Genomic DNA, 19,783 nt, shown 5'->3' on the forward strand with positions numbered 1-19,783 from the left:
GAAGCGTGCGCATAAATCGGGCTCCATAGAAGTCTATGGGCCCGTCTTGATTCCGTCTTCAGCAGCAAAGAGAGAGAGCACAATATGTGCGCGCTTCTCTCCCCTCGTTCTAGGGATTGTGTGGGTCTCCGTACTCAGACCCCCACTGATCCCAACTTTTAAAATGTCTCTATGAAATATCAAACATTTTGTGAAAAGTTAGTAACCTTTTAATGTAAAAAAACTAAATTAGACATTATATGGTACATGACCATATATTTATAACGAAGCTAGAACCAGCCCAGTACATCATCATGTACATCTGTGTATCCAGAGATCTCTGCAGTTATTGCTCTGCTAGGTTGGAAGCTCAGGGGGCGTCTACTTTCCAGGAGGACATGTCCATTCCACGGGGGTGTGTCCTTGCTGCTGCAGTTCTCTCCCTTTAACGGTCACGGCTTTTATCAGTAGCATCAGGTTGGTGGCAGTTGAAGGATGGAACTGAGCATGTGTGGCCTGCTCATTCAGCTCAAAAGCAGGATATAAACATTACTGTGCAGGTAGAACAAGAGGGGGCGCCATTATATTCAGGTAAAGAGAATATCTCACAACCGGAGCATTTTTTTAAAAAGTTTTACATGCTGAATTACAACGGTGGCTCAGTGGTTAGCACTGGCGTCTTGCAGCGCTGGGGTCCTAGGTTTGAATCTGACCAAGGGCAACATCTGCATGGAGTTTGTATGTTCTCCCTGTGTTTGTGTGCATACATACTGATAGGGACCTTGGATTGTGAGCCCCATTGGGGACAGTTGGATGCTGATCTCTGTAAAGCGCTGAGGAATATAGTAGCGCTATATAAGTGCATAAAAAAAAAAATGTTGGGACAACCCTTTTAAAGTTATACCTGTGATTTTAATCTGTATCTGTTGCACTGTATTTAACATAGATAATATAAAACTCTGTATATAGATTAAGCTATCCCCCCCCCCACACCCCAATTTCTTTCCGTTTTTTCTGTCCCATTCTAAGGACAGCAATATGACAGGACTGTATCTATGTATTTGATTAAAACTAAGACCACCCAATGGACCCCATTAAACACAATGGTGTCCGTCAGGGTTCTTTTCAGGAGCCCAGTATTTTACCGCTGTGCTATTCCATCCTGAGACGGAGGTGCCTACGACGCAGATACAGCATAACCAAAGCTTTGCACGTTTTGTCTTCAAAGTTTACTACTGTGTGAACGCTAACATTTGCACAAAACCATAAATGCTCCGACTCCTGCACATCGTCCTGCAATAATGAGCAAGAGTTTGCTTTCATTTATCCCTCCCGACACAGATGAAAACTGGAATCTTTACCTTTCAGTCCTGTTAATAAGGTTTGCAATTTGTGTAGCTGCAGAATTCAATAGGCATCGAGAGCGGCTGTCACCTAGCTGGAGGTTGTATAACAAGTGCTTTCGTACAGCAAGTCTTTTGTTCACGTGATATTTTTTGGTAGCATGCAGGGAATCTAGAAGATCCTCTGTCTCTTCCTGGAGACACACAGAAAATACAAAGAGTTATCTTACAAATTGTTGATATCACTGTTTAATATCTCTGTACTGTGACATCACTGTGTTTATTATCCCTGTACTGTGACATCACTGTGTTTATTATCCCTGTACTGTGACATCACTGTGTTTATTATCTCTGTATTGTGACATCACTATGTTTATTATCCCTGTACTGTGACATCACTGTGTTTATTATCTCTATACTGTGACATCACTGTGTTTATTATCCCTGTACTGTGACATCACTGTGTTTATTATCTCTGTACTGTGACATCACTGTGTTTATTATCCCTGTACTGTGACATCACTGTATTTACTATCCCTGTACTGTGACATCACTGTGTTTATTATACCTGTACTGTGACATCACTGTGTTTATTATCCCTGCACTGTGACATCACTGTGTTTATTATACCTATACTGTGACATCACTGTGTTTATTATCTCTGTACTGTGACATCACTGTGTTTATTATCCTGTACTGTGACATCACTGTGTTTATTATCCCTGCACTGTGACATCACTGTGTTTATTATCCCTGTACTGTGACATCACTGTGTTTATTATCCCTGTACTGTGACATCACTGTGTTTATTATCCCTGTACTGTGAAATCACTGTGTCTATTATCTCTGTACTGTGACATCACTGTGTTTATTATCCCTGTACTGTGACATCACTGTGTTTATTATCCCTGTACTGTGACATCACTGTGTTTATTATCCCTGTACTGTGACATCACTGTGTTTATTATCCCTGTACTGTGACATCACTGTATTTATTATCTCTGTACTGTGACATCACTGTGTTTACTACCCCTGTACTGTGACATCACTGTGTTTATTACCCCTGTACTGTGACATCACTGTATTTATTATGCCTGTACAGTGACATCACTGTGTTTGTTATCCCTGTGCTGTGACATCACTGTGTTTATTATCCCTGTGCTGTGACATCACTGTGTTTATTATCTCTGTACTGTGACATCACTGTGTTTATTATACCTATACTGTGACATCACTGTGTTTATTATCCCTGCACTGTGACATCACTGTGTTTATTATCCCTGTACTGTGACATCACTGTGTTTATTATACCTGTACTGTGACATCACTGTGTCTATTATCTCTGTACTGTGACATCACTGTGTTTATTATCCCTGTACTGTGACATCACTGTGTTTATTATCCCTGTACTGTGACATCACTGTGTTTATTATCTCTGTACTGTGACATCACTGTGTTTATTATCCCTGTACTGTGACATCACTGTGTTTATTATCCCTGTACTGTGACATCACTGTGTTTATTATCCCTGTACTGTGACATCACTGTGTTTATTATCCCTGTACTGTGACATCACTGTATTTATTATCTCTGTACTGTGACATCACTGTGTTTACTACCCCTGTACTGTGACATCACTGTGTTTATTACCCCTGTACTGTGACATCACTGTATTTATTATGCCTGTACAGTGACATCACTGTGTTTGTTATCCCTGTGCTGTGACATCACTGTGTTTATTATCCCTGTGCTGTGACATCACTGTGTTTATTATCTCTGTACTGTGACATCACTGTGTGCATTATATCTGTACTGTGACATCACTGTGTTTATTATCCCTGTACTGTGACATCACTGTGTGCATTATATCTGCACTGTGACATCACTGTGTTTATTATCCCTGTGCTGTGACATCACTGTGTTTATTATCTCTGTACTGTGACATCACTGTGTGCATTATATCTGTACTGTGACATCACTGTGTTTATTATCCCTGTACTGTGACATCACTGTGTTTATTATCCCTGTACTGTGACATCACTGTGTGCATTATATCTGCACTGTGACATCACTGTGTTTATTATCCCTGTGCTGTGACATCACTGTGTGCATTATATCTGTAGTGTGACATCACTGTGTTTATTATTACTGTACAGGGATGTCACTGTGTTTATTACCCCTGTACTGTGACATCACTGTGTTTATTATCCCTGTACTGTGACATCACTGTGTGTATTATAACTTTACTGTGACATCACAGTGTTTATTATCCCTGTGCTGTGACATCACTGTGTGCATTATATCTGTAGTGTGAAATCACTGCATTTATTATTACTGTACAGGGATGTCACTGTGTTTATTATCTCTGTACTGGGACATCACTGTGTGTATTATAACTTTACTGTGACATTACTGATTATTATCCCTGTACTGTTACTTCACGGTGTTTATTATTTTTGTACTGTGACATCACTGTGTTTATTATATCTGAAGTGAAGACTTCCTTTAAGTAAGCTGTCTCAGTAAGGGTCCATTTACACGTCCATAGTGTATTGCGGCACCCCTATAGAAACGCCTATTCTTGTCTGCTATTGCGGACAAAAATCGGACATGTTCTATTTTTTGGGGGAGCCGCGGACCGGGAAATGCGGATGCGGACAGCACAATGTGTGCTGTCCGCATCCGTTTCATCCCCATTGAGAATGAATGGAAACGGATGTGGACCCATTCTACGGACGTGTGAATGGACCCTTAGAGTGCTGAGAGTACACCAATCTGCAGTCAAAAGCCCATCATTGAGCATCTCTAGCGTCTGTTCAGTTAGAGTAAGCCTAGGGAGACTGTGGCACGGAGATGAAGGTGCTCCTGGTCTATGTTCTGTACAGGCATCAGCTTAAGTGGAATAATATTATATTTTTTCTTATGGTTCCTTTACTAAAATCAATATATAGAATTCACATCATTTACCTGGGTCTTCAGATAGTGTTCAGTCAGCGTTCTCTGCATTTCAGGTTTAGTCTTCACTAAACTTGATACTTGGTCAAAGAACATTTTATGGAGGTCAGATCTTTGAGTGACGTTCAGTTGTCTGATGGACTTTGCAAACTCCTCTTCTTGCCTATATAAAAGCGTCCTCTTCATTTCGGTCTTCTCAAGGCCATGGAACTTGTCAAGAAGTGATCTGTATTCAACCATAGCCTGTGAGAGATAAGAAGAAGAGATATGGGACAAAGTCTTCCAGATACACTATAAAAGCCATTCAGTTGCACATTTGCCAAAATAGTCCACCAAAGCTGCTTACAAGTGGGCCCCATAGCAGCCGTCATGGTTGCTGCAGTGATAGTAAATATCTAATAGACCGTCAAAGCTGAAGGGGGTCCCCTATACCTGTGTATCTGTGAAGCTTAAATAGAAAAAAGAGGGAGTTATTCCCACACCACATCAAGACAATGTCTAGAGATGAGCGAATCGAAGATGACGAAGTAGAATTTGATCCGAATTTCAGTAAAAATTTGATTCTTCCCAAAGTCGAAATTCCTCGCGCTTCGTGGTAACGAATCGTTTTTTTCCTAAAATGGCTGCTGCACATGTTAGAACATGGAGCTAAGAACTCTGCGAACGAGGGATCACCCACAATGCCATGTAGTGAATTTACACTGTGATACAGCCATTTTTGAGGTGTATTAATACCAAATACAAGTACGTGTTATTAGCTGTTCTGCGGTGAAATTACATTGTGAAACAGCCATTTTTGGGGTCTATTAATAGGAAATATAAGTACGTGTTATTAACCGTTTTGCCGCGAATTTACATTGTGATACAGCCTTTTTTGGGTGTATTAATAGGAAATATATGTACATCCTATTAGCCGTTCTGAGGTGAAATTACACCGTTATACAGCCATTTTTGGGGTGTATTAATAGGAAATATAAGTAAGTCTTATTAGCCATTCTGCGGTGAAATGACATGGTCATACAGCCATTTTTAGGTTGTATTTATTTACTTTTAATTTAATTCTTTTAATTTACAGTATGTCAGACAGACATTTGACAGGCCCTTCAAAGGGAACGGACAGTGGCCAGAATGTTTCTGGCGCAGGCAGGAGTAGTAGCAGAAGAAGAGGGGGGGGGGGGGGTGGCAGCAGGATTCACAGTGACACTCCCAGTGTCATCTAGCAGTCGGTTCTTGACCAGCAACTCAGTTGACTCGGTCTTCTACTTCGTCGCAAGTGACATCAGACACCCCCAGCCAAGAGTTATCCTGCCAATGTTGGGGGTGGATCTGGTGCTTTGGTGGCGGTACATAGATTATGTTTTTTTTTATTTGGAGGGGATCAGAATCGACATTGAGTTCCTTTCTATGTAATATAAATTCCAATGACCTGAATCTCCATTTTACAGCAAATACCAGCAAGACCAGTATTGATTTTTTTGGATTTAAAAATTGATATTAATCTGGATAAAATTAATTGTAGCACATATTATAAGCCCACAGCCAGAAACAACTTCATTTTACACTCCAGCTACTACCTCCCCAGGTGGTTGCTAAATGTACCTATGAGTCAGTTTAGACGCCTCAAAAGAAATTGCACAATGGATGATATGTTTGAGAAAGAGGCCGAAGTTCTAAAACAACAGTTTATTGATAAAAAAAAATATCCGAGCGACTGTATTGATAAAGCTCTGAATAAGGTCAGAGATTTGGACCGCAAGGAATTTTTTGTAGAAGGATCAGTTCAGCCATATGATGACCCAATGTCATGTGAGGGGTTGCAGATTATATTACCCTTCAACACCCAGTATAAAAAAATTGAGAACATCATTATAAGGCATTGGTCCTTCTTACAAAAAGATAAAGTTATAGGACCATTGATACCAGTAAGACCAAATATAGTGTACACACGGGCGAACAATTTAGGTTTGAAAATAGCACCCACAGTAAAATTACCCAATAGAGTTTTTTTTAGGTGTAATTCCTGCTCCAATTGTAAGATAACAAGCTTCCCTAGGAAAACCGGGAAAGTTATTTCAACCAATAATGGTTATTCACATGAAATAAAAACTTTCTTGACATGTAACAGTAAGAATGTGATTTATCTGTTAATGTGTCCTTGTAAAAAATTGTATGTTGGCCGCACCAAGAGATGTCTAAAAAAGAGGATCTCGGAACATGTAGCCAACATACGCAGAGGTTATGAGAATCACACTATCTCCAAGCATTTTAAATCATGCCACAACGAAGATCCTACTGGCCTCATTCACACAGCATAGATAAATGTGGCATCAGATTGGAGAGGAGGTGATCTGATTAAGAAGATGTCAAGAATAGAATCCAAGTTTATATTTGATTTTGGCTCATTAACCCCAAATGGGTTGACTGCAGATTGGGAGTTATATGTTTTTTAGTGATTGGGCGCCCCCGGCAAAATGGAAGACCAGTTGTCGATGGGCCTCCATTTATTTTTTGGTTCATCTAATGTGGAGATACATTATTGATTCGTTGTGGACATTAATATTAGCCGCAATACAAGCAAATTACTGCTTTTGCCGGATCAATAGTGATATATAAAATGCTATGATTATTTATTGGATATATTACTGAATATAAGTTTGTTTTTAACGAAATTTTATATTGAATATTATTTTTGTTGTATTTAAGCAGCAATGGCATATAAAACGCAATGTGGAAAAAAAAAAACAGAAACCCCATTACCATGAAAATACTCAAATCGTTGAAAATCCGGGTCTTCTATACCTCCATGGGGTTATTTGACTCCAGTTCAGATTTTAGCTTTTGTATAATCCAATATAAAAGGATGTGGGGAAGCACTTCAAGGTTACCACTGAGGAAGGGGTCACTCAGAAACCCCGAAACGCGTATGGTTTATACCTTGTACCGGCATGCTGGCATAGCGGTTCCCCTGAATTCTAAAGTTCAACGGCCGTGTTGGAGGCCGGCGATCACTAAAGGAACCTCAGTCTAAAAGCTCCGGTCACATGAGCTTCAGCAAGACACGTGAGCGGACATTCAGTTGGCGTCTGTTTCAATACGAACATCTTAAGTCTCCGTAAGGATAAGAAGACACCAGCTGGACATAGGTAAAAGTGCTACAGTTGCGTTTAGTAGGTGGGACGCCACCTTGACATAATATCGCACTGTGTCTGTTTGATACCTCAAGTTCCTGTAACTGTTTACTTATGCTCTGTCTGCCTGATACCTCTTGTAGGAGCAACATACGGGACTGATCACCTTTTAAAGGTCTAACACAACTGCCTGAAAGGGGGATTTCAGCAAGTAATTTAACAAACCACGACCATCCAATTGCTGTTTCACATTGCAGTACATTCGGACCCTTTGATGATTATGAACTGATTGCGGTCTCTTATGAATATATCCATTGCTGCTATTTTGTGTACCTAATGCAATTTATACCTATTGCTGCTATTTTGTGTATTTAATGTTGCTTATTGTTTTTAATATTTTTTTATATTTATTTTACACTGCCATTTTAGGGAGCACAATCTCCAATAAATAGATATCTCGTTTGATTCCATATATGAGTGCCTGGTCCAATATTCATTGTTGTACCCCCAGCCAAGAGTCTGTGGTTTCCTCTGACACGACGCTTAGTTCGCATGGCCCTGGAGCAGGCCCTGCGACCCCACCTGTCTTGAACCCGCCTTTGTCATTTTCAGTTCCCTCAGCGTGAGAAGTATTATATGCCATAGGCTCGGCTCCACTTTTCAGCGAAGACGAGCTTCTAGAGGACAGTCAGCAGCTACTACCCAGCCAAGATCTGGAGGAGAGATCCTCCGCTTCGCGTGGGAGCTGGTGTTGTGAGTGGTCAAGGCTCCTGGCCCTGAGACAGTTGAGGGGGACATCAGTGACGTGCAGACAGTAGTGGATGATGATGTAGCCCGTTGCAATTGGGAGCAGGGTGAAGAAGGGGCTTCATCATCATCATCAGAAGATGAGGGCGGCAGCTTGCGTGTGAGGCAGGCTGGGCCAGCAAGGTGGCAGCGTGGCCGTGAGTCAGCAGGGTGGCAGCAGTGCGAGGTCAGGAGCCAAACGTGCCTTGGGTAGACTGCCGTGCTTCGCAGGAGCCTACCTGCCCGGAAAGTAGTGGTGCAGGAGTCCACAGAGGCAGTGGTAGCAGGCAGTCAGCGTGGAGTGTTGGAGGGAATTTTTCTTCAAGTCGCCAGAATAAATGAACATGGCCATTTGCTGAATCTGTGGGCAGAAGGTAAAGCGTGGCCAGGGTGCCAATGTTGGCACCACGGCCCTGCGTCAACACATGCAGCGTCACCATAAAGTGGCCTGGAAGAACTGTGGCTCTGATATAGTGGTCCAGCCTGTGTCCCGCAACCCTTTTCCTGCAGTCAAGGCTCCACCACCTCAGCCGAAAAAAAGCTGTCTTTCCTTCCCATCATCTACTGGTCCTTATGCTCCTGCTCCTCCTTCTCCTACTCCCCATCAGGCATTTCGTCAGCAATCAATCACCGAAGCAATTGCAAAAAGACAACAGTACACATGCACTCATCCAACGGCGCAGAAGCTGAACATGCTCCTGGCCAAGTTACTGGTACTGCAGTCCCTCCCTTCTCCAAGTGGTGGACTCTGCACCTTTCAGAGAACTGATGGCTTGTGCCGAGCCAAGGTGGAGAGTCACAAGCAGTAATTTCTTTGCCAAAAAGGCAGTACCAGCCCTACACACATGTTGTTGAACAGAAAGTAGGCCAGTCCTTGAACCTGTCGGTGTCTGCTAAAGTTCACAGCAGCGGTGATGTGTGGCGCTGTAACTACAGTCAATGACAATATATGTCCTTTACGGCCCACTGGGTAAATGTGGTTCTTGCCCAGCCACACCAGCAACTTGGCCAGATGACGTCACTGCCGCTTCCACGTTCTCAAGCTGTGGGTCCTGCTCCAGTGTTCGCCTCTGCCTCCTCATCCTCCACTGTATCCTCAGCCTCCACTGCAGGGACAATTCAGGGTGCTCCTCCAGCATATCACATGTGCAGGGCACGGCGGTGTCAAGCTGTTCTGTGCCTAGTTTTCCTGGGTGAATGGAGTCACACAGGGAGGAAACCACTCTGTAGTCTCCTCATGCTGCTGCCACCTCACCACTCTGTGGTCTCCTAATGCTGCTGCCAACTCACCACTCTGTGGTCTCCTCATGCTGTTGCCAACTCACCACTCTCTGGTCTCCTCATGCTACTGCAACCTCACCACTCTGTGGTCTCCTCATGCTGCTGCCAACTCACCACTCTCTGGTCTCCTCATGCTACTGCAACCTCACCACTCTGTGGTCTCCTCATGCTGCTGCCACCCCAACAGTCTGTGGTCTCTTCATGCTGCTGCCACCTCAACACTCTGTCACTGGGCCAGTCTGTGGTCTTCTCATTCTGTTCCCACCCTCCCCACTCTATGACGGGGCTACCATTTTCCATTTTTGGCCTTGTTGACATCACTATTTATTTTATCCTTCTTCTGAGTTCACACTTGAATTATTTGGTCACTTTTGGCCCCGTAACTGACCAAATAAGTGAAGTATGAAGTGATTCTAATAGTGAAGCCTGTCATCTGCATGTCATTACAGTACTGTTTCACTACCACAGCAGACTTTCTATGCGTGTTTCTGCAAGGCACAGTGTTCTACACTACTATACAGGCTCTCTGCAGCCAGGAAATAGCAGTTTTTTTAACATGATTCGTCACAAATTCAGATCTAATCAAATCTTTTTGGAAAATTTTACGAACTGACCGATTATTATCCATTATCTCCATGGCCAACATCAGTTATAACATGTCAATAAAGTTCTTATATCATTTATTTGCTTCTTAGTTATTTGCTTTGTTTAATTTTATGTTCTCCTAGACCTGTGATGGCTAACCTCCGGCACTCCAGCTGGGTTAAAACTACGACTCCCAAGATGTAGACTTGCTTGGCTGTTCTCAGATCTCCACAGAAATGAGTGGAGCATGCTGGGAGTCATAGTTTCACCACAGCTGGAGTGCCGGAGGTTAGCCATCACGGTCCTAGACTCTTCCTTAGATCCTTATATCATAATTTGAATGTTCTACCACTACAGTATACCCTTGTATGTCAAATTCCATGTACTTAAGGCTTGTTCATATATATATTTAACATTGGCCTGAGGAATTAGCTAGTATTGTCAGTTGCGTATCATTTTGGTGCTTTTTTTGCAGTGATTTTTGTATGTATATTTTTTCATCTGCCCAATGTATCATTTTGTGTAAGATGTCCTTGTGGTGCATGCGGTTCGCCCCGGCATCCTCCATTGTACGCATTTTTTGCTGGGGATTGCAGTTGTCTGCGGACCGCATGCGGAGGAATTGCTCCCCCGGTTAAAGACACGCTACAGTGTCTGGGTTTGGAGCATTTTCAGCCGTTTAGGCCACTTTTTTCAGTGAGTTTTTAGTTTTTATGTGTATGGAATGTGCCACTTTATTTTGTTGGTAACGTTCTTTCGCACCTGGTAGCTTCTGTGTCACATGGTCTGTTGTGGGTGCGGCTTCTGTGTCACATGGTCTGTTGTGGGTGCGGCTCACAGCTTTATCCTACCTCACAGTGCATTGGTGATACCACTATGGAGGAACGTGAGAGTCTGGCTGTGAGTTGGTTTCTAGCACTGATTCAGACCCTGTTCACACACCACGGGCAGTTGAGTGGTAGGACCCCATGCGTGCTGAGACACCGTGACGTGGTGCATGAGGGGCTCCGATATGTTCCTGACTGGAAGATATTGGCAAAGTTCTCAGCTTTTAACATTGGCCTGAGGAATTAGCTAGTATTGTCAGTTGCGTATCATTTTGGTGCATTTTTTGCAGCGATTGTTGTTCATATATAAAAGAAGATTACTTAAGGTGAAATGCTTTAGGTCTGGTCTAGGGTCTGAAGTAATTTAGGGCCCTGGTGTGGAAGGTGAATCGATTTAGGTGTCTTAGGTCTGAATTTATGTTGCTATAGAGGCTGGGCTCCAGAAGCAAGAAGTCAAAGATGCCTAGGCAGTAAACTTAGCAGTTGTGAGGAGAAGTTGTCATAGTGGTGTGGGCCAGATGGACAAGTAAAGAGAACTTTTACAATCAGGGAAAATATCTTTGACCCCACAGCCCTGGAACTTTGTTAGACTACACCCATGCTTGAAACAAAAGTAAAGTTATGTTTGGTAGACTAATTTAGATGAAAGAAATGAGTAATACAATTAATGTATTAATGTTGGTTAATATGAGGGTTGATCTGGTAATCCACTGAAATCTATAGAGAGTGTTAGGCTACTTTCACACTGCCGTTTCTGGGTCCGCTTGTGAGATCTGTTTCATGGCTCTCACAAGCGGCCCAAAACGGATCAGGATAAGGATAAGGATCAGGATAAGGATAAGGATCAAATCAGGATAAGGATCCGTTCAGAATGCATCAGTTTGGCTCCGTTCCGCCTCTATTCCGCTCTGGAGGTGGACACCAAAACGTTGCTTGTCCGCCTGGCGATGCGGAGGCAAACGGATCCGTCCTGACTTACAATGTAAGTCAATGGGGACGGATCTGCTTTTCACTGACACAATATGGTGCAATTGAAAATGGATCCGTCCCCCATTGACTTTCAATGGTGTTCAGGACGGATTTGTTTTGACTTTGTTCATGAATGCAAACTGATTCGTTCTGAATGGATACAAGCGTTTCCATTATCGGTGCGGATCCGTCTGTGCAGATACAAGACGGGTCCGCACCAAATGCATATGTGATACAGATATAAATGCAGCTTTATGTCATCATTATTGTATCCATATTGTGTTTTCAGCAGTCAGTATTATAAATCAGTAATATGGATGCCATACTGACAACATGTGGAAGGATCCATAAATATAGCCTTGTTACAGATCTGTTGACACATGCACTCAAATGAAACAAGCCCAAGACTGATAGGTCAGGTTTTCTCTCTCTTAGATGAGTTACATGTTGGAAGAAAAATTGCATCTTCTTGTAGAGAAGCAACATTATCACCCCTGGTCCTGTCTGTCAAAGTGGAGAGGATGCGGCAGTTGCAGAAAGAGCAGAGCCGCCAGGTGTAACGGCAACTCCCCCGTTGCTACCAGAGGCTCATTTGAGCATATTAAAAGATAATTTTTCTCAGCAATTTTTCCCAATTATTTTTGATTTAGGTCAACTTTTTTCGTAAAAATCCAATTCACTAGAATTCCAAGAACGTTTTTATCCTTGCCTTGAAGGTAATAACATGCACAGAAGATCTCAGAAGGTTACACATTCATGGCATATGTCACTATTAATAATGGAGGAGGCTACAAAACGTCTTCGTTCTTCTTATTTACTCCAGACCGTGGCTCTGTATATCCCTTCTCTATTAGCTAAACTGATTTGTACATCAGAATGGAAGTCGAGCATTTTCTCACCGCATTTGCTGGTGTTTACAGAGACCTTTCTAAGTTTAAAAGCCTTAAGGGTTTGTTAGCCAATTATTCATCTTGTAAGATGACAATAAAGAAGGATTCGCTGTGGATGTTCCAGAAGATTGCTAAAATAAAGCCTATGAATGTGAGAAAAGCCCCATACTAAAACGCTACTCAAACCAAGACCACATAAGCCCGGCCTAGAGCAGGAGAGATGCCAGACTGTCACTCCACGCAACTTACACCACTATGCATACAATTTATTCATCAGTTACAGATATCTAAATAGGTTAAAGGGGGACCCCAGAAATATAAGGAATAGCCGGTCATTTCTTTTTTGCAATGGCATGAAGATCTGCTCATAGCATGGGCATCAACAGGGGCAGGGAGGAAGTAAATGGCAACAACAAATCTCTTTGCAGTATTGTGGCCTTTCGCTTAAATCATAGCAGAGAAACATCTGCATTGAAACTGAATGTATTTGGGAAGATTTCCTGCATACATCTTTAGACTTGTTTCCGCGTCTTTAAAAGGTGCCATTGGTGGAGGAGATTACCACCAAGCAACTGCTTGGGGCAGCAGAGATCAGGGGAAGCTCTGCTGGCCGATAGAACTTACTGTAGATCAGTAGCAGAAGGCTGCCCAGGCTCAACTGCTAAGTTGAGAGTGGGGCTTTGCAAACTGACGGGGGAGAGCTCAGCACTGCGACATTATGGAGCATAGCTGCGGGATGTGAGTGGAGCTTAGTCGTGTGATAGGCCCCTAGACGTAACCTTGTATAAGACCCCAGAAATGCAAAATCTGCTTCTGGGTACCATACACACTAGGCAAAACTCAGGGTTATGATGTGTATTGGAGCCTCCAAATTCTACTGTAGTGATGTCAGGGGGAGGGGTGGATAGCCATGTTGGACTTCAATATGCCTGATCCATTTTTTTTCTCAAGAGACATACATAGTAGTCTGCCAGCAGCTTCCCATTGAAAAAAACATGCTTGACTACCATCTCAGAAAAAGTAGACATCTCCCAGCAAAGAGCTACCAAATTTCTTGGTGTAGTTGCCAACGATCCTAAATTTACCTGGGTTGTCCTTTAATTTTCAAAGACAATCCCAGCAAATTTGGTTGGTCCCAGACTCAAAATGGGTGGGGCATATTTAAACTCCACCGATAATTACCTGGCTTGTGACTGGTTTAAGGCATGCTCAAAGCAAGACTTAAAGAGGACCTTTCATTGGATTATGGGTTACAAACTGGTTTGATTACCAAATAGAGCGGCCCCTACACATGCCAGCACTTTTTTTTCTAAAATACCTCTCCGTTCCGGTGCTGTGTCCCCTGCTGTTTTTCGCGCCCAGTATGTTAATTTAGAGTATTGGTACAGAGAGGAGGAGACGGCCAGGTTTCTCAATGGAGAAAAAACAGCTCACCTTCTTCCTCGCTGTGACGCTTTCAGCTGCAATTGGACCAAGCTACAGCCAGGAAGGAGACACCCATTGAGAAACCCGGCTGTCTCCTCCTCCCTGAACCGATACTCTAAATTAACATACTGGGCGAGAAAAACAGCAGGGGACACAGCACCTGAACGGAGGGGTATTTTATAAAAAAAAAAGTGCTGGCATCTGTAGGGGCTGCCCTATCTGGTGAGCATATTAGTTTCTAACATATAAACCCATGAAAGGTCCTGTTTAAAAAGTTTTTCTGAGATTTTAATACTGATGACCTATCCTCTGGATAGGTCATCACTATCTGCTCGGTGGGGGACCGACACCCAGGACCCCACCGATCAGCTGTTGGAGAAGCCACTGGTACTCGCAGTAGCGCTATGGCCTTCTCTCAGCTCACCAAGCACAGCGTCAAACACTGTATAGCAGCTATACTTGGTATGGCAGCTTAGAGACGGCCGTGGTGGTACTGCAAGTGCCGCTGCCTTCTCAAGCCGCTGATCAGCAAGGGTCCCAGGTTTTGGACTGCCACCGATCAGTATTAATCAGTAGGAAACCAGTATTAAAAACTCAGAAAACTCAGAAAACCCCTTTAAATTCCATTTACTAACACAATTGTTGATAAGAATGCTCTTGGCTGCTCAACATAGTCACGTATCCATGTTCCAGGGTCTGTCACAAACATCCATTTTTGGAATTTCTTTGATAACTCTTCTCAAAAGCTGGAAAGTCTAAACTAGGGTTAGAACTAGAGAAAAATTTGCTTCATGGTAACGAATCACATATTTTCCTAAAATGGCTGCTGCACATGTTAGTACATAGAGCAAAGAACTCTGGGAACGAGGGACCACCCACAATGCCATGCATGCAGCCAATCAGCAGTCAGACAGCCCTGTGATGTCACAGCCCTATAAATAGCCTCAGCCATCTTGGATTCTGCCATTTTCCAGTGTACTTGGTGCAGGGAGAGACGTCAGCAGGCGCTAGGGACAGTGCTAGGAAAGACTTTAAAACTTTCATTTTGCTGTATAGAAGTTCATGGAAAAAATAAGGAGGAATCATTCCACAGTATTGAAGCAGAACAGGGTTCAGTAGGGAAGATTACAGCCTGGGTAATAGGAACAATCCTATTATACCTTGCTGGACTGACTGCGGATCCAAATTGCCATTATACAGCTCTGTAATTCCAGCAAACCATTCTTGTTATTGGGGTGCAAGTGCTGTTTGATACAGCCATTAACAGGGTGTATTACTAGGAAATATTTTTACGTCTTAATAGCCCTTGTGCCCTTGTGCCCTGTGCCCTCACCTGCCCTCAACCTGCCTCTGTCCTTTTCTGTTCCCTCAGCCAGAGAAGTATTGTAATCAAAATAAATGATGCAGTTGAGGAAGGCTGGACGGGTGAAACGCGTCCTGTGTATGGATCAATCTGTGTATGGAATAAAGCATTGAAGAAAAAAATCGATACGCCTGCTGGGATTTATTTTGATTCTATGGTGGAAGCAATCCCTTCCCGTGCAAGCGAATTTACAAGGTGGTGAGCTGCCTTTCTTCTATATCAGAGAAGTATTGTATGCTGTGGGCTCAACTCCACTATACAGAGAGGACGAGCTACTAGAGGACAGTCAGCAGCTACTGGCCAGCCAAGATGTGGAGGAGACATCCGCCGCTTCCTCCGGTAGACGGGCAAGTAGTGATGAGGAGAGTGGTGTGGGAGCTGGTGTTGAGAGAGGTCAGGCTCCTGGCTTAGAGACCCTTGAGGAGGATATTAGTGATGTGCAGACAGTACTCGATGATGATGTAGCCAATCGCAATTAGCAGCCGGGTGACGAAGGGGCTTCATCATCATCGGGAGAAGAGGGTGGCAGCTTGCGCATAAGGCAGCAAGTCGGTAGCATGGCCAGGAGTAAGCAGGGAGGTCGGGAGCCAAACGTGCCCAGGGTAGACCACCCACTTTCAGGAGCCTACCTGCCTGGAAAGTAGTGGTGCATGGGTTCACGGAAGCAGCAGCGGTAGCTCCGATATGGTGGTCCAGCCTGCTGCAGCAACCACTGCATAACCCAGTGGCATGCACTCGATTTCAGGCAGTCAAGGCTCCACCACCTAAGCCGAAGGGAGCAGTCTGTCCTTCCCATCATCTACCGGTCCTGATGCTCCTGGTCCTCGCCCTTCTACTCCTCGTCAGTTATTCCGTCAACAATCCATCACCGAAGTGATTGCCAAGAGACAACAGTATGCGTGCACTCATCCAATGGTGCAGAAGCTAAATATCCTCCTGGCCAAGTTGCTAGTGCTGCAGTCCTTCCCTTTCAAAGTGGTGGACTCTGCATCTTTCAGAGAACTGATGGCTTGTGCCGAGCCAAGGTGGAGAGTCTCAAGCAGTAATTTCTTTGCCAAAAAGGCAGTATCAGCCCTGCACACACATGTAGAACAGAAGGTGGGCAAGTCCTTGAGCCTATCGGTGTCTACTAAAGTGCACGGCAGCGCCAACGTGTGGAGCTGTAACTATGATCAAGGACAATATATGTCCTTTACGGCCTACTGGGTGAATGTGGTTCCTGCCCAGCCAAACCAGCAACTTGATCAGTTGACGCCGCTTCTACCTCCACGTTCTTAAGCTGTTGGTCTTGTGACAATGTCCGCCTCTGCCTCCTTATCCACCACCGTGTCCTCAGCCTCCACTGCAGGTACAATTCACAGTGCTCCTCCAGCATACCACATGTGCAGGGCAAGACGGTGTCACGCTGTTCTACACCTTGCTTGCCTGGGCGAAAGGAGTCACACAGGTGAGGAACGGCTCTGTGTCCTTCATCAAGAAATCGAATCCTGGCTTTCTCCGTGACAACTCAAAATTGGAACCATGGTGATCGATAGAGATGAGCGAATTTCTAAAAAATTCTATTTGGCCGGTTCGCCGAATTTTGGGGAAAAATTCAGCTCGATCCGAATTTATTTGTGGTGAATTGCATTAAAAAAACGGCTATTTTCTGGCTGCAGAGAGCCTGCATAGTGGTGTAGAACACTGTGCCTTGCAGTAACATGCATAGGGAGTCTGCTGTGGTAGTGAAATAATACTGTGAGTCAGTATGACATGCAGATGAGAGGCGTCGCTGTTAGAATCAATGCACACTTTACTTATTTGGGCAGTTACGGAGCCAAAACTGACCAAATAACTCAACTGTGAATTCCGCCTTACAGGTCGATGTTAGCGTCAAGAAGAAGCGCAGTCCTCTTACACTGTTGGCAGCTGATTCCACATAGACGTCTACAGAACCTGTTCTATTAAACGCTTATACAAGTAGAGCCCCTCCCTGACAGAGTGGAGAGGGTGTCAGCAGTAAGTTTGTGTTGACGTAACTGATTATTTTGCCCTTCATCTGATACGTCAGAACAATAACCCTCAAAAAATGGATCCTGTCTGTGGAGCATCCGCCTTCACTCGGTCAGCATTTGGTCAGTAATCCATCAGTATTGCTAAAGTAAAAAAAATAAAAAAAAGAGTGGATCCAAATCAGAGATGACACGTGTATGAAATATTTGCATGTCTTCTGTGTTTTGTACCCACTCCTTCTTTTGGCTACCAAATCATAAGCCAATTACCTCTCCCAACTGGTTCAGGACCCAACTAGAGGGATGGCCATACTGGACTTAGTATTAACCAATAGGCCTGACAGAACAACAGACGTGCAGGTTGGGGGACACCTGGGAAATAGTGACCATAAAGTAATAACCTTCCAATTATCATTCAAAAGAGCGTTTCTACAGGGAGGAACAAAAATACCAAACTTCAAAAAAGCCTAATCAACTGTGAAAAAGTGCTCAAAAATAAAAATACAGCCACAAAATGAGATATCTTTAAAAGCATCCTAAAATCCCATTGTGAGAGGTAGATCCCGTATGGGAATAAAAGGTTAAGGAACAAAAAGAAACCAATGATGTGGATAAATAGAACTGTAAAGAAAACAATAAATGACAAAAAGAAAGCATATAAATCACTAAAACAGGAGGTAGCACAGAAGCACTGAAAAACTATAAGGAAAAAAATAGAACATGTAAAAAACTAATAAAAGCGGCCAAACTAGAGACCGAGAGATTAATTGCTAAAGAGAGTAAAACTAACCCTAAAATTTTCTTCAATTATATAAATGTTAAAAAGTATAAATCTAAAGGTGTTGGCCCTTTAAAGAGTAATAAGGGGGGAATCGCAGAGAGCGACGAGGAGAAAGCAAGGCTGTTAAAGGGATTCTGTCATGACATTTTAGCCGTATAACCTAAACACATGGCCAGGTCCGTACTAATAACATGAATCCGAAATTGTCCGTATTAAATCTTCCTGTGGCTCTATTAGCACATAAAACTGGTTTTTATAACCTGTCATTCACCTACCTAGGGTGCCCAAGGGGACGTCTCTTCATACAGTGTGCCCGGCAGCACCCATATCCGCCTTCCTAACCTCAGCGCCGCCTAGTGCGCACGCGCGGGATCTGGCAGTGAGACATGCATCTTCCCTGACCATAGATAGAGCTCCACACTTTGGCGCTGCTGTGCACTTTGGCAGAGACCGACAGGCTCAAGCACTGGCCCACCTTCTGTTCTACATATGTGTGCAGGGCTGGTACTGCCTTTTTGGCAAAGAGGTTGGCTTGGGACTCTCCACCTCAGCTCGGCACAAGCCATCAGTTCTCTGAAAGAGTCCACCACTTGGAAAGGGAGGGACTGCAGCACCAGCAACTTGGCCAGGAGCACATTCAGCTTCTGCGCCGTTGGATGAGTGCACGCATACTGTTGTCTCTTGGCAATCGCTTCGGTGATCGATAGCTGACGGAATGAATGATGAGGAGTAGGAGGATGAGCAGGAGCATCAGGACCAGCAGATGATGGGAAGGACAGACAGCTCCCTTCAGCTGAGGTGGTGGAGTCTTGACTGCCTGAAATCGGATGCATGCCACTGGGTGATGCAGCGGTTACTGCAGCAGGCTGGACCACCACATCGGAGCCACGGTTCTCCCAGGCCACTTTATGGTGATGCTGCATATGTGGATGCAGGGCCATGGTGCCAACGTTGGCACCCTGGCCATGCTTCACCTTCTGCCCACAGATTCTACAAACGGCCATGTTCACCTTCTCTGGCGACTTAACAAAAAACTGCCACATCGCCAAGTGATCTTACCCCCAACACTCGGCACTGACTGACTGCTACCGCCGCTGCTTCCGTGAACCCCTGCACCACTACTTTCCGGGCAGGTAGGCTCCTGAAAGCGGGTGGTCTACCCCGGCCACGTTTGGCTCCTGACCTCCCACTGCTGCCACCCTGCTGTCACCTGGCCACGGGCAAGCTGCCACACTCTTCTCCGGATGATAATGAAGCCCCTATTTCACCCGGCTCCCAAGTGCGATCTGCTACATCATCATCATCATCGAGTACTGTCTGCATGTCACTGATGTCCTTCTCAACGGTCTCTGGGTCAGGTGCCTGATCGCTCGCGACACCAGCTCCCACACCAAGCTCCTCATCACTACTTGCCCGCCTACCGGTGGAGGCGGCGGATGTCTCCTCCATATCTTGACTGGGCAGTAGCTTCTGACTGTCC

At 44.2% G+C, this 19,783-nt stretch overlaps 1 protein-coding gene across 1 annotated transcript in view; it reads right to left on the reverse strand.

The window, feature by feature from the left end:
* EVC2 (EvC ciliary complex subunit 2) overlaps nt 1–19,783 on the reverse strand; it is a 171,505-nt gene that overhangs the window by 76,472 nt on the left and 75,250 nt on the right. Inside the window, exons 11-12 of the mRNA XM_040419112.1 lie at nt 4,290–4,520; nt 1,341–1,516 (exon numbers count right to left, since the gene is read on the reverse strand). Of these exons, the coding sequence (XP_040275046.1) occupies nt 1,341–1,516; nt 4,290–4,520 (407 nt within the window). The remainder of the gene's footprint in view (nt 1–1,340; nt 1,517–4,289; nt 4,521–19,783) is intronic.

Source organism: Bufo bufo, chromosome 2 (genome assembly GCF_905171765.1).
Source record: "Bufo bufo chromosome 2, aBufBuf1.1, whole genome shotgun sequence".
Classification (NCBI taxonomy): domain Eukaryota; kingdom Metazoa; phylum Chordata; class Amphibia; order Anura; family Bufonidae; genus Bufo; species Bufo bufo.